Below are 16,807 nucleotides of genomic sequence, written 5' to 3' on the forward strand. Positions count from 1 at the left end.
AGATCTTGGTCTGGTGCCATTTATACTGAATCATGTTATCTATGACCTGACATAAATCATGGAAATTATCAAATAAAATATTTTCATGTAATTACACTTGACATCAGGATTGTCTAGAGCTGAACTTTTATACACATTTACTGTCAGTTTACAAACAGAAGAAAAAATCATGAAAGAAGATGAAAAATGAAAATATTAGGACACAAATGAGAAAAAGTTCATGTAAAAACTGAACTCCTGTCAAACTTCAATTTAAAAGTCCAATGTGATATATATATAAGTAAAATCAGCATTACTTTTGGAAAACAAAAGATGCCATACTCATACCACTATTTGTAGAGTACAAAGTCCATTGTATATGTATTAAAAGAACCTTATTAATCACATTTTAAATCCTTTTAATAGATTGAGTAAAGACAAAAACGGGGATACAGAGTATTTTAAAATAATCAACAACAATGTTTTAATAGCTAAGAATGACCTTTGTACCCCAAAATAGGGGATAAACCTTCTTTTCAAATATTTGTGGATTAATCTCAATAAATTTTAAAAGCAGAAATTATGCATATCTACTTAATGGCCAAAGTGCAATTAATAATAGATTAAATAAAATCCAATGGGACATTTTTAAAAAAGAAAAAAAATCAATGATCTTTTTATCAAAAAATAGAGAGTAACCATAGTTACAGATTAGACACAAGCCTCTTAAGAGTGTGTATTTTATTTAGCCAAAGTTGTGCTCAAAGATAAAGTCATAGTGTTATCTCCTTTCACTCGATAAAAAGAATGAAAGTGAATGAACTGAACATTTAACCCAAGACTTTGGGTAAGAAACAATAACTACAGAAAACAAAAGATAATAGGTAATAAAGTAACAGCCATACACAAGCAGAAATTAATAAGTTAGAATACACATAACGCAAATGATAAAATTAAAAGATCAATAGTTGGTTTTATAAATATTCATATAGTAGTCTAATCAATGGAATTTTAATTAAAAAGATAGAAAGGGTGCAAACATAGAAAATTAGAAATGATAAAAAAGTTATAACAGATTCAAAGTTAATTAAAATAATATGTAATTATATATTTCACACCTTAAAGAAAATGATAGGAACATATTAATCACCAAATTTGAAGCATTAGAAAATATAAATATTGCCATAGGCAGGAAGCTAGATTTTTAAGTCATCACATTATAAAAGACATTCTTTTAGTCTTGAAAGAGATAAAATTTCCATATTTATAATATGTTCCAGTAAGAGAAAAGTCTGTCAAATTATTTTAGAAATTATTATAATACTAATAGCACAACCTGGCAATGTTAGCAAGAAGAGTGCATACATAGATTATACAACCTAGGTTTAGAAGATCCTAAATGAAATGTTAGCAACTGACTACATTATAGTCAGAGAATAATGATTTAATATAAGGGGATATATTAATATAACATATTACAAAGTCAAAATAAAACCTTTATGGCAGTAGATGCCTAAAGCCATTTGAAATAGGACACTTGCAAAATTGGAGGTTACAAGAGACTCCCCATGTATGACTTAGTCTGGAAGTAGACCCAGTGATAATGCCTTCAGTACCAATGGCTAAGCAAGTGATGGTCACCACTGTGACTCAGGCAGGCACCTGGAACTGGAAGAACATCAGCACAGCAGTAAAACATCTGTGCAAGACCAGTGACAGCATGCCTCATCCAGCACCACAGGAGTGGTGGACTGTACAGACTGACTAGGTTCCTCTCTGACCGACTTGAAAGCTAGTCTGATTCTCTTTGGAATGAGTCATCCCAAGTTTTCTTGATCTAAGATGGGTGGGTGGGTGTGGGGCTTAAATTGAAGAGCTTTGCTTTCTGCTAATAATAAAGTTGGAACAATTATTAAAAGATAGGGAGAAACAACTATTTTTGTGTTTGGAGTTTACAGAGCCACTCACACCGTATATAACGCATGAGGGAATATAATGTAATTGATAAAATTGGTAGTGTAATTTCATTGGTAAATATAAGGTTAATTTTTCTAAGAAGAATCAGAAAGAATTTAATGTCATTTTAAAAAGAAAAATCTATGATGATTTAGTGAGTTTTTTTTTTAATGCAAGAAATGGCATAGTTGGAACAATATTTTTGCTTTATGGATTTAAATGTTTCTTTCCTTCAAGATAGTTTTGTTTTGTTGCTCCTTGATGACTGCTTCTGATTTGATCTGATCTTCCCTTGAACTACATTAATGAGTTCTTTGGATCTAAATGATCACTTTGAATCTTCATTCTTTTTCCTTTTTATCTTTTCTCTTCTCTCACCAATTTTCTCTCTTTATTCTTCCTCTGAACACTACAGGAGTTTATGCACTCATTCATCCATGTGTAAATGCATTCGCTAAATCAATATTGACTGTTAGGTATCCAGAAAACTGTGGTGAACATGACAAGCCTTTGCTTGTCATGAGACACAAGTGAGTAAATGGAGAAATAAAACAAAATATAAGAAGCATTATAAGAGTAGTAAGAACATGATGCTTATGAATGTTCAGGGCTGGCACTAACTCAGGTTTAGACATACTGGGGAGGTTTTCTAGAGTGAATAACTGTAAGTTAAATATAAATGGTGAGTAGCCAGTAACCAATTGAAGGTTATGATGATCTGAGACTTTGTGTCTTTCCCCCAAATTCATATGTTGAAATGAATAAGAATAGAGTCCTGATGAATAGGATTAATGCCCTTACAAAAGAGGTCCAAGAAAGCTCCCTGGCCCCTTCTGCCACATGAGAACACAGGGAGAAGACACCTATGTCTATGAGGAATGGGTCCTCACCAGATATCAAATCTGCTGGCGCCTTGATCTTGGACTTCCTGGACTCCAGAACTGTGAGAAATAAATTTCTGTGGTATAAGCCACCCAGTCTGTGGCATTTTGTTATAGCAACCTGAACAGACTAAGAAAAAGGTGAGGGCCGGGCGCGGTTTCTCACGCCTGTAATCCCAGCACTTTGGGAGGTTAAGGCGGGCGGATCACGAGGTCAGGAGATTGAGACTATCCTGGCCAACACGGTGAAACCTCGTCTCTATTAAAATACAAAAAATTAGCCAGGCATAGTGGCGGGCGCCTGTAGACCCAGCTACTCGGGAGGCTGAGGCGGGAGAATGGCGTGAACCCGGGAGGCGGAGCTTGCAGTGAGCCGAGATCGCGCCACTGCACTCCAGCCTGGGCGACAGAGCGAGACTCCGTCTCAAAAACAAGCAAACAAACAAACAAACAAACAACAAAAAAAAAACCAACGGTGTGTGTGGGATGGGGGAATTAAGGGAGTAGAATGGAGTCAGGGTAGAGAGACAGTATTCTACAAAGAAGGAATAGCATATACCAAGATCTGAACTAAGCAGATGTGATATCTTGCTAAAAGTGCACCTAGAAGTTTCATTGTTGGAGTTGGGGAGTATCTACAGGTAAGGCTGCAGATACCAGGTTTAGTGAGAAAAGTCCTTGTATACCGATTTAAGTAATTTGAACTATGCCATGCAGCAAATGGAGGGTCTCATAGGAGTGTTTTAAGAGGTGGAATAGCATAATCAACTTTTTGCATTAGAAAGATCTGTCTGCCATCCTGATTTCCATGGGATAAAGATTCCCCTCATAGCTTATGTCAAGCTCCCAACGTGAAGCCCTGATCATGGAGTTGGAAAGAGATGTTCAATAGCACATCATTAAACAGGATTTTCATCATACAGATATCACGGATAAAGAGAAAAAGCTAAAAGTTTCTACCTAGAAAGAATAAATTACTTATAGGAAAACAATAAACAAAATTCACACCGGACTACCTGCTTCCAACACTAGAAGCTAGAAAAGAGTGAAATCACATCTATAAACCACCCAGAGAAATGTCACTCAGGAGTTCCATTCCCAGCTAATACACCTTTCAACTACCCAAATAAAAGAAAACAATTCGATAATATACAAGGCTTCAGGGATTCTGTCTCCCAAGACACTTTCCCTTCTGAGGAAATACATGAGGTGACTCTTAATAACAATTGAATCAGAAAGTAACTTCAATATAAATCTAAATGGGCTGCGATGGGTGGAGTCTTGGCTAATTCACTAGATGAGACTCAATATTGAGAATCACTCTGCAAAGAGAAACCTAAGAGTACTAGGGGAGGTAAAGAAGAAGATCTGAGCATTCTGAGGATCTCATTGGAGGTCCTGAAAGTCCCATGGGGTGGGCAGAAATAAGGAATAAATAGAGCACTGCAATGTGTAGAAAGAATTGTGGTCTGACTTTCACTTAGCAGTGGAGAAAATATAACCAGTAACAAGTAAAGAAAAGGAAAAAGAAGAAGCAAAAACATAAAGTGACTAGAAAATGTACAGTTAAGATAGTAGGGATAAAATAGAGTATATCAGTTGTTATATAAAATATGAACAGGCTAAATCCTCCTATTAATAGAAAATAGCTATCAGACTGGAGTAAACCCAGGTATATGTTGTTTATAAGAAAAGAAAAATAAAAGAGGAACAAAGAGGTTCTAGGTTAATGTAAATACAAGGAAAAAATTACCATTATTAATACTAGAAATTTAAAGCTAAAAGCACTAAAACAAGATGAGAGTGACATTTTACATTGATAAAAGGTTTCATATAAGAAGAAAAGTGTCTTGGATCACCATGCCTCATAGCACATAGTACATAGAACACAGAACATATAAATTACAAATTATTATAAATGCTAGAAGAATGTAATAAAAATAATTATGAATTAATTGGTCTAGTAGAAAATGTATTAGAAAATCAATGAAATCAGTAAACTCATATGTGTATAGAAGGGCTATTAATGTCATGAGATTATTAGCCAACTAGCATGAGTTTATACTCATGAAAGAACAAGGCCTTGTCACAGAAAATACGGTTGCATTGAAATTCTGATCAGATCATGCTCTGTGCATTGTGTTCTATTCTGGATATTCTCAGGCTTGTGTGCAGCCAGTAAAGAGTAAACATGGAGGTGAAGATTTTGGAAGTCAGTTGCAAAAGAAAAATTTGAAAATTGGAGATATTTAATGTGAATAAGAGAAGACTACAGAGAGATTGAGTGCCTGTCTCCAAATATTTCAAGGACTGTCATATAGAATATAAATAAATCAAAGAAACAGAGTGAAGATCAGTTGTTGAAAGTTCTAGAGAACCAGAATTTAGTTCTACATAGCTAAATTGTTCAAATAATGTATTCTACAAAGGAATTAAGAAATAAATTCAGGAGGGAAAAGGGAATGTTTCTGTCAGAGATGCTCTAGAAAAGATTCTTTCATTGTGGGAGAGTTTGGATAAAATACCTGTTAAAGTTACTTTAAACTCCAATTTTCTATGAATGTGTAACTTTAATATTACCACAAAATTACCCAAACTACATTTCAATTATGAAATAATGCATGAGTTTTACACACACACACATGCACACGAACGCACACACAGAGACACTGACATTTTATGATTTCATTTGTGGGCAAAATGGTAGCTGATCATTATGGAAAAACGGTCTGGGACACAAAGCATGTATTCATTTAAACGTTAACAAAAAGTCAAATCATCACGTGGCCTGGGTGATTTAAAATTGTGAACAATACAATTTTTATCAATTGGACCTTCTTAAGAATAATCAATTAAAACAAATGTAAAAAGGTAGTGGTATTTATTCAAGAATGAACCAGTTAAACAATCAGTTAAGCTTTATTACACATGAGGTCTTAGAATTTTTTAAAAAATGTTAGTAATAACAGAAAGGCATGAGGTATAACATTCTGGCTCTGAAGACAGAGCCAGAATCAGATTGATTTGAGTTCAAATTCTGGCTTATCACCTTACTAGATGGATAAAATTGGACACATTGCTTAATCTCTCTTTCTCAGGTTGTGTTGTATGTAAAATGGAGGACATTCATAGTACTTAATTTTGTAGAACTATTGGGAGTATTAGGAGAGATAATGTATGTATCACACTAATCAGTTTGGATTTGGGTACATTCATTGGGTCCTTCATTCTCCATGTATATGTATAGAAAGAGCAAAGATGGGAGGAAAAAGAATTCAAGAGAATAGCAAATCATTATTTCAATGATTAAGACAGATTATCCTTTTTTCCACAGAAGCTCTGAAATAGAAGACAGATTCACTGCTGAGTGTTTCTGTAGTAAAGTATGTGAAGTCTCAAGGAAGAGGGGAATAGTGTAATCCTTGCTTAGCAGACAAATAATGTAACTAGCACAAAGGCATTGCTTGCTCAAAAAGATGTTTCACTTCAGCCAAAGAAATTATAAAAAAGGAAAACTACTGAAATTCTAGTCCCTGTGCTCAAGGAAGAAGAAAATAATACAAAGATAAACAAATGATTAACAGCTCTTTTGTGACCCCTCCACATGAGCTGGTGATATTCTTTAGAGTTTACTCAGAAATCAAGACACTCTTTGGAAAATATTTGAGGTCTTTACACGCTCCTATAAAATATGGGACACTGCCTAATAAGGATGTTTTCTTTGCTTCACTATTAACCTGCTAAAGCCAACTCTTTTAATAGTAATTGCCTTTAACTCAGGGAGCATACTTTCAGACATTCCCTACCCTATTTTCCATTTAAATGGTCAGTTCATGACATTAGGAGCTCATTTTCTTATATGTATCAAAGATTTCATAAAGCTTTTTTTTTTTAAAGACTAGAAAATTTATTATTGTAGCTAGTTTGCGCTGCTCAAAATTCCTTTATAATTAGTGTGAAAGGCAAAAATGTGGATGATTTTTGTGTATTGTTCCTGTCTAATTTAAGATGAATGGTCTGGTCCTTCCACACAGTAAACCCTCCATGAATGTTTGAATGGATGACTGAGTAAACAATTGATGGATAACAAAGAGCAGAGTAATCAATTCAAAGTCCAATCAAAGTAAACTTTGGCTGCTCATATAACAAAGAATTGAATTTTTTTTTATTCCTTCGATTTGGGAATAACAATTTGACAGGCTACCAGAATAAGAGATTTTTAAGGTTTCCATAACTCTTCTTGTTTAATAACTCTGAGTGATTCAACTAGGACCAGTAGCATTCTTTCTTTTAATACATTAAGTGTTGGTCCGTTAAGCAAGCTGGTAAAAATCAAGTCCTGGCACCTAGCCAAGTGCAGAGGGGATTAGGGCTGAAATATGTATTATAGGAAGTAAGTGCGATTTAAGCCTTAGAACACTGAGACCAGAGGAAGTTAATTGACATGAAAAGCTTTTCTAATTTCATCCTGAGGATTTCTGCATTCTGACAGGTTAAAGCACTATCTGATACAAGTTATTTTGTAGGACATCCCTTTTCAAGCTACCTTCTTGAATTATTTCCTAGAGATTTTTGTGATGACCTTTTTAGAGCCATTTGATTTGATCCTATAAACTTTATACTGGAAATCAGCTGTCTTAAAAAAATACCTAACTTTCAAAAGAGGGATCTGTTGTCACAAATGAAGATCACGAATTGGCTCAAGGAAGCAATAAATGTTGGGTTTCATCTATACATAGTTAGATTCTACCAAATCAAGAATATAAAATAAAAAGGTGACTTTTAAAATTTGGCTTGCTTTACAGACGTATAAGAAATAAAACAGGCTAATGACCTGGAGGTGGGAGATAGTATTTGTATGATTCGCTAAATATGGTACTCTCTACGGTCTAATTAAAAGTTACAAACTGAGACCTTCCATGACCTTCTCTCATGTTCTACACTGGATGAGTATGGTGAGAAGCCTTTGTGAGGGGCTGTACATTCTGTTCTGGGCATCAGGAAATATGAGTGTAAACACACATGCATGAATTCAATTACATACACATAAGGTTTCAAGGGCACAAACACAATTACTTACTTTTTGGGTTTTCTTTGTTATAATCTGAAGGGGAAAGGATAAAAATTTGTTTTAAGTGAGTATCCAGATATCTCACATATTCTGTGAGAGAGTGCTAGGAAATGCAAGCTCTCTTTCAGCTTTTTAATATACAACTGGAAAACATTCTTTGCATTCGAATGTGAAAGAGTTGGGTCTTTGAAATTATACCAGCTGTTAGGGATAACAACATAGTTCCTTACAAACAGAGTTCATTAAAGCAACATGAAGCAATTCAGTTTTGTTTTGTGAGATCAGCATTTTCAAACATGTGTCTTATTTTAGCATGCTTTCTTGGCTAAGAAAAAGGACTTTATTCCTTTATTCCACTCTTCTGACAAAATATGAGATGCTTCTTAGCCATTTTTCTGCACATTCCAGAAAATGTTACAAGCTCTCATAAGATTCCCTATGAAAGAATCTAAAATATCAAGCAGTAATTAAAAGTGCTGTTTCGTTTATTTTAGAGCAAATGAAATAAATCTTTATCCTAATCTGTGCAATTAGGATAGCATTAGGATTCCACTAGTAGGTATCTAAGGAAGGCAGAACTAAAAAAAAAAAAAATTAGAAATGTTAGAAGCTTTCACACCTTAGTTTCTTCAAAATAGTAAATTTCTCTTAACCTACAAAGTCTTGGGAGAACTCTTTGTTACCTAAATGTGGCAGTCTGGCACAGGCTGTAGGGTCCCAGTGCATGCTGGGAAGCTTGCTGCATTCTGGCACCGACAGCAAATGCATCTCAGATCTGTAGAGTCCTCTGTGGGTCTTCTCTTCCATTGCCAGCCATTCTTTTGCACAGAAGAGCTCCTTTACTGCCAAGCAGTACTCTCTAAAATAGTATATGGAGAACAAAACTTGATGAATCATAACATGTTAAAGCAAATTTGTGGCAAAGCCTAAATTCTATGTTTTCAAGACATCATCATAGTAAATTGTCTGTTCTTGAAAAGCGTTTATGAAAGAAACTTTTTACTGCAAATAATATGAGATTTCATGAAATCTAGTGTACTGTCCCATGAGATGAAATACTCTCTCGTTTTGTTGTGAAATACAATTAATGTTAGTCTAGGGGAAAAAATGTCAAATTTAAAATGTGTTAGTTTGGGAATCTCTGATATGTCTTCTCCCAACTCCATATTCAAATAACAACACAGGTAGAGAAATAAGGTATACAGATTAAAAAACACACCTACTAAAAGTCAGGATCATTGTCAATCAGTTTCCAGCTTGGAAGATTTTTCTACGATCTTGGGGCTAATGGGCAGGGCTTGAGGACCATAGTCTGGACCTCTGTGTGCTTTGTCCTCTGAAACAGAACAGCGCCACTTCCCTGGCAGCTTAGAGGAGGGCATGTGGGTCCTTACTCAGCCCTTACTTTGAGGCACAGAATCCTGTCCCATGGCTATGCGTGTTTCTATCTGAGAAAGCCAAGGTAATATCTGTTTGAATATGAAGCTGTTATGTTCATCTACATGTTGTATTATGAGTGAAGGGGCTGAAGAAACACTAATTGGACTACTTGGAATTTTGCAGATTAGTATTTGCTTAAGCCTGATAGAAAATAGGACAGACTGCATAGGAAAAACCTGGTTAATTTCAAATTAAGGTATTTGGGGTTAATAATAAGAGGAAATTAAAGATAATTAAATAAATTAAACATAATAGTAGCAGATGTCCTTTATTCAGTATGTGAAGGATTCAGAGAGGAGGAAATTGTGAGTGTGTGTGTGTGTGTGTGTATATGCCACAATGGTGTCTTTTTAAATACTTATTCCCACACTCCTGCTTTCCTAACTTGCCAATATGAGCTGATGGAGCATGCATAGAATAAAAGACTGTGCATATGAATGTGATGAGATGCAAATATATTCTTATATGAAGATAACAATGGGATTTATAATTCTTGGTGGGTGTGAGGGAGAAGGGAGTATAATGGGGCTTTCAAGACTTCTCAGGAGGTAAAGGACCTGAGGAGAGTTGCTTATCTTAGTTCCACCCCTGGGTTGTATAAACACATTTTTTTTTTTGCATGCAGACAGCATAAAGTGTGCAAAAATCAATATGGGACATATGAAAAAAATTCCATATTCCACATTATGCAGAAGAAGTAAATACCTGGGAAATTTTTTATTCTAAATAGAAGAACACATTAATGAATGACTTTTGGTTTGCTTTGTTTTCATTGCCATGCACTAAAGCATGCCCTCTATAGCAGAGTTGTTCACAAGAAAAAAACAAATCAAGATGAACTATAGACTGAAAAGTAGGATAATTTGAACATGGATGTAACTACAGAAAATAGAAACCACAAAAAATAAAACCAACACTTACAATCTTCATTGAAAAATAGAAAACAAATGGCACTGCAAGAAATAAACAAATTTGAACTAAATATTCAATTGAATGCAGAAAGAAAGGACCTAATTGAATGCAAGAAAGGCTAAACAGATGAAAATAATGTGTGAAATAACTGATAAAGTAGAGCAAGTAAGAAATTCAAAGTCAAATAATACTGTTTCTCAGCAAGAGAACCAGAGACATAAAAAATAGAAAATAATCAAAGATACGGTATAAGAAAACATTTTTAAGATGAAAAGGGCATAATGTTTAGGGCATATTACCTATTATATTTATATTCTTTATATTACATGAAAGAAAACAAAATAAATCTATCCCCAAATGAATTTTACAAATATTTTGAATCTCAACAATTAAAGAAATAATCTTTCTACAATCTGGAGAGAGGAAAATGTTCCTTACAAAGGAACAAAAGTCAGGATTGCTTTCTGCTTCCTCTTCATTACAACATGGCCAGAAAATAATTGGTCGGAGTCCATAGTGTTTGAGAACTAACGCAAAAGCTAACACTTATGTTAACACAGACTGAAATACCCAGTCAAAAACACATATGTACAAAGACAGAATTTTTTTTATATGTGAAAAATACCTACTCTACCTGAATGAGAGATGAGTAAAGAAGAGATGAATACACAAGAAGTGAATTTAAATTAAGAATTTAAGAAAAAGAAAGATTTCATTTGAAATGAATGAGTATCAATGATAAGTAACATAGTAAACTTCTCCAAGTATCTACTTATATATGATTATGAAATCAAATGTAAAAGCTAAGAATAATATTCCAAAAATTGAGCATATGCAAATAAAATGTAATTGAACAATACAAATATGGTTTATAATTTCAGATAAAGCTTCAAAGAACAAGTGTGGAAGATTCAGTACAATTATGCTAACTTAATTAGGTCTACCCTGAATACCTTATTTTTAAAGTTACAACTTTCTCCTCTTCCTTTGGTATTCCCGGTCTTCCTTACCCGAGCATTCCTTTTTTCTTTTTCCCTGACATTTAACACCTTCTAAAGTTATATATAAGTTGTTTATTATGTTCATTAATATGTCCTAAATGCCTAGTGTAGTACTTGGAGCCCAGAAGGAGATCAATAAATATTTGTTGGACAAATAAAATTCCATGTCATCATGCAAAGAGGCACACATCATTGAATGACTACTTATATTAGGTTGGGGCAAAAGTAATTGTGGTTCTTGCCATTACTTTTAATGGAAAAACCACAATTACTTTTGCACCAACCTAATAATTAGAAAACCATGAGTGATAGCATGCTTTTAAAAATCTCACAAGCAAGTAGAGGTAGAATATAAAATGGTTGACAACTTCTGAACTACTTTGATGAATAAAGGCAAACAGAGACTTTTTCAAAAGATATAACAAAAAAATGAAGATCAAACTTACCAGTTATCAGCAGTAAATTCAATTTTAGTTTAATATTTCTTGGTGCAAAAAGCAGGAGTCAGAATTGCAAGAAAATATTCTTAGAAACACAATTATTGTGAAAATTTTGATATATCACTATTAAACTATTGGATCAAATAGATAATACTCATTTAAGAGCAGAAAGGATTGAACATAAATATATGAATTTTATATGTTAATGGAAGAGACTATGTCTTTATAAATGCCAATTTTTATTTTTAATTATATATCAGAGAAAAGAAAACCTCTATAAAATATTAAAATGTAAAAATTTTTAGATTATATTTTCTTCAATTGGAACAAAATGACGATGAGGATTTTAAAAGATAACATTTTTCCAATAAAACTACTTATTTAAGTAACAATGGGAATTAGAAATACATTTTTAAATGTACACTGCAAATGACACATAGATTTAGGAAATAACTATGATTTTCTAATAAAGTTAAAATTTCAGTGAAAGAGATTTTTTTCTTTAAAAAAGGTGAATTATTTTCAATATAAGAAAGAACATCTGTGGCTCATGCATGTAAACTGAACTGGGACATAAATGTTGGAAAGTTAGTCAATAAATGTATTTTGTGCTAGCACACAAAGATAAAATTTAATTTTAATTCTAGTAAAAATTTCCAAAATTTCAACTAAGAAAGAGTACAATCTAAGATTTATAGTTTTATATTATATATAAACAATATATAATAGTTTATAATTATTTATAGACCATATTATTTCCATCAGAGGAACCACAGACTATCAATCAAAAATCTAATAGAATATTGTAAAGCAGTTGTTGCATATAAATACAATAAAATGAAATGGCTTTATTATATAGTAGTAACAACTTGTTAACAAATAAAATGAAAAAAATACTTGTTGGCAAGGATTAATGATTTATGATTGATGAGACTTGATTCCTCTTAATAACTAGGAGGTATAATATCAAACAAAATTGGAATAAACTACAAATTGCAGGAATAAATTATTTGGTTGATCCTTTGTGTCTAAAGCTGGTATCTGACTTTTTTGTTGCTGTGGTTGATGAGTCAGTCATCTTGAGTGGCCTAACATTTCTATACTAACTTTCCTTTTGATACTGCAGTTGTTCAAATGAATTGCTTTATAATTCTTAGGCAAAATGAGGGGGAGCTTGACCCTACCTACTTCTTCACGTAATTATTTCCATCTCAACCACGCAAATAAAAGCGGCAATGAAAAGAAACAAACCACTGTTACATGTAGCAATATGGATGAATATCAAAAACGTTATGATGAACAAAAGAAGTCAGACACAAAGCAGTATATATTACACCATTTCATGAGTATGAGATTCAGGAACAAGCAAAACTAGTTGTATGCTATGGTCAGAGAAATCAGAACAGCAATGCCTTCAGAGATAATGGGGAATTGATTAGAAATGAGCATAACAGGGCTGGGCGTGGTGGCTCACGCTTGTAATCTCAGCACTTTGGGAGACCGAGGTGGGTGGATCACCTGAGGTCTGGAGTTCGAGACTAGCCTGACCCCATCCCTAGTAAAAATACAAAAATTAGCTAGGTGTAGTGGCAGGCACCTGTAGTCCCAGCTATTTGGGAGGCTGAGACAGGAGAATTCTTGAACCCGGCAGGCAGAGGTTGCAGTGAGCCGAGATTGTGCCACTGCACTCCAGCCTGGGCAACAGAGCAAGACTCCATTTCAAAAAAAAAAAAAAGGAAAGAAAGCATAAGAGAACTTTATGGGTGGTGAAAACATTCTATGTCTTGATTGGGGTAGTGGTTACATAGTTGTATACTTTTGTCAAACTCTGAACTATATGGTTAAAGGGGTACAGTTTCTTGTATGCAAATTATACTTCTATAAACTATCTCAATAAAGAATACACTTTAAAAAATCTGATTAATATGATCCAAAATGTTACATAGTTCAACTCTAAAATGTAAAAATTCTAAAGAAATTAATAGCAGTTTTATTAAAATAAGGAACAAGGGAATTTAATTGCATCGCAATGTTTTATGGACATTCTAGCCTCCTGTAATAACTATATTATAATTAATACTCTTGCAACAACAGCAATGACTATAAAACACATCTAGTCGGCCGGGTGTGGTGGCTCACACCTGTAATCCCAGCACTTTGGGAGGCTGAGCAGGGCGGATCACGAGGTCAGGCGATTGAGACCGTCCTGGCTAACACGTTGAAATCCCGTCTCTACTAAAAATACAAAAAATTAGCCAGACATGGTGGTGGGTGCCTGTATCAGGAGGCCGAGGCGGGAGAATGGCGTGAACCCAGGAGGAAGAGCTTGCAGTGAGCCGAGATCGCGCCACTGCACTCCAGCCTGGGGGACAGAGCGAGACTCAGTCTCAAAAACAAAACAAAACAAAACAAAAACACATCTAGTCATAAACTTAATAAAAAAAGAAACATGTAAGACAGAAATCATCAAACTTTACTAGCAGGCATAAAATAAGATCTACATAAAAGGAATGGCATACCACACTCCTAAATGAGAATACTCAGTAATGTAAATATAGCTATTTGCCCTAAATTAATTGTATAAACTTACCATCATTCTGATCAAATTCTAAATGGTATTTACATGTGGACATTGGCAAAATGTAAATTTCATATTTAAAATAATTATATAATAAGTTATATAATATCATATAATTATATTAATTATTATCTATTATAATTATTAATCATATAAGTTATATAATGCAATATATAATTGTAATATCAAATTATAATTATATATAATTATATATTATATAACTTATATAATTATATATTATATTGTATAACATATAATTATATTCTCTTATATATTAATTATATAAGTCAAATAATATAACATAATTATATAACTTATTTAATATTATATAACTTATAAGTTATGTAATATAATTATATAACTTATAATATATATTATATATTTTATGTTATATAACATATATAATTATATAATATATATTTTATATAAATATAAAATATTATATAATATATAACTTATAATATGTAATATATAGTTATATAACTTATATGTTATATAACTTATATATTATATAATATTAGTAACTATTATATTATTAATTATTATTAATATAACTATTGTTAACTTTGTTATATAATTTATATAGTTATTTTTAGATACGAAATTTAGAAACATTTTGCCAATGTCAGCATGTAATAATTAAAAATAATTATATGAGTAAAGAATTTTTTAAAAGATGAAAACCTGTGAAATTCATAGCACAAATTGAAATTAATTATAAAGACAGTAAATAAATCCAAAGTCTGCAAAAATAGAGAAACCATCAATGAAATAGAATTCAGAGTACAGAAATATAGATATAAGTAAACATAAGTAAACACACACCTCAGTAGTGACCAACTCTCTGGGTTTTAGCAATGAAAGTACTGTGTTCTTTTTTTATACAACGGAGTCTTGTGGGTTGTGTAATCAGAAAACCACAATAGCTGTCACACACACAAAGAGTTTTTCTAATCTAATTATTATTTCTCTCAAGCATCTGTCCATGGTGTTGAGCTGATTTGCCTGAGTGTCACTGTGTAAGCATGATAACAATTCTGTGGCCACCACACATTATGTTAGTAGTACTAAAGGATAAAGCTGATAGAATCTACTCTCACTTTATTTTGCTGGTTACATTTCTGTTTATTATACACGTGCTACTTTCTAGCAAAAGGATTTTCATTGATGAGCAGTACATCAAATAAACAATTTTGGAGAATCCTATAAAGAAGCCCAAGGAGGAGAAATCTAAAGAAGTGATAATTAACAGAGGCACTATTTTTTCAAATAACTGCAAGGACAGTTGAAATAGCATCAGTATTTCTTAAGTCCTATTAAAACAAATTTTACTGCCTCTCACCTACTCTTCCCATTTTTTTTTTTTTTTTGGAGTAACTTTACTTTTTCTCTCCTTCTCTTTCCCCTTCTTATTCCGTCAATGCTGAAGTCCCTAGAGATTTTTAGATGACATGCCTGATCACAATACAATCTTCTTAGAGGAATAAACAAATTATATTACTCTTATAGTGTCTCCAAACCCTCAAACTTTGCAGTAAATTGAGGAACACAGAACTCTAATTTAATGACCATACTGTTGTTATTATATGCTAAATAGAGAGTGTCCTAAAATTATTGCAATATTTAAATAGTTTCTGGTTTTATCAAAATAGTGGAAATGTGCTGTGTTGGTAGTTTTCATGGGGTTTCTTCAACAGAAAATTTCAGAATAACAATGTCTATCTAGTTTCTGACATACTCCATGAGTGTGATTTATCCTTTAATCCTCTCAATTCTAGTGTGCAGATGAGGAAACTGAAGTTTAGCCAAGACCACACACATCGAGAAAGCAGAACTAACAGTATTTGAACTTTGTTCTATTTGGCTCAAAAATTAGATTGATTCTTTTTTTTTTCCTACATAAGGAGTATTTAAAGGTGAAGATAATTCTATTGAACATAAGTTTATCAATTTCAATATTTAAAAAGTATGAGAATTTTAAAAAATATCTATTTACAGTATAATTCCCTCCTACCCCACCCAAATGAGGCAACAGCATTAGAACTTAGAATTTTGGATGGAATGTACTTTAAAATAACATTCTGAAATGCTTGGCATGATCTCATTTATTGACAAAATGTACAGTTTTTATTTTCTCTATCTTGGCTTACTAATGAGGTCCATGTTAGTTTAAGATTTCTCCTTTCATTTGATAGAAATCTGGGATATTTATGGATACCATAATAATGTGAGCAATAACAAGAGTAATGGAATATTACACCATTTATTACATTTTCTAGAGGTTCTAAGTACTTGTATTTTAGGTTATCTTCAGTGATTTACATGATAGACATTTTGTCTGATTAATTACCTCCTATTTGTTTCTTTGTTTGAGATGGAGTCTCAACACTCAGGCTGGAGTGCAGTGGTGCAATCTCGGCTCACTGCAACCTCCGCCTCGCCGGTTCAAGTGATTCTCTTGCCTCAGCCTCCCGACTAGCTGGGATTACAAGTGCGCCACCACACCTGGGTAATTTTTGTATTTTTAGTACAAACGGGGTTTCACCATG

At 33.1% G+C, this 16,807-nt stretch overlaps 1 protein-coding gene across 4 annotated transcripts in view; it reads right to left on the reverse strand.

Annotated features, from left to right (window-relative positions):
- Window positions 1-16,807, reverse strand: part of MUSK (muscle associated receptor tyrosine kinase) — a 132,861-nt gene that overhangs the window by 12,482 nt on the left and 103,572 nt on the right. For 3 of the 4 annotated variants that reach the window (XM_050761434.1, XM_050761435.1, XM_050761432.1), the window contains one exon: window positions 8,571-8,746. In XM_050761434.1, the coding sequence (XP_050617391.1) occupies window positions 8,571-8,746 (176 nt within the window). Of the gene's footprint in view, window positions 1-7,896; window positions 7,921-8,570; window positions 8,747-16,807 lie in introns of all 4 variants that reach the window. The other variant, XM_050761433.1, reaches the window with a different exon arrangement.

The sequence above is a fragment of the Macaca thibetana genome, chromosome 15 (genome assembly GCF_024542745.1).
Source record: "Macaca thibetana thibetana isolate TM-01 chromosome 15, ASM2454274v1, whole genome shotgun sequence".
Classification (NCBI taxonomy): domain Eukaryota; kingdom Metazoa; phylum Chordata; class Mammalia; order Primates; family Cercopithecidae; genus Macaca; species Macaca thibetana.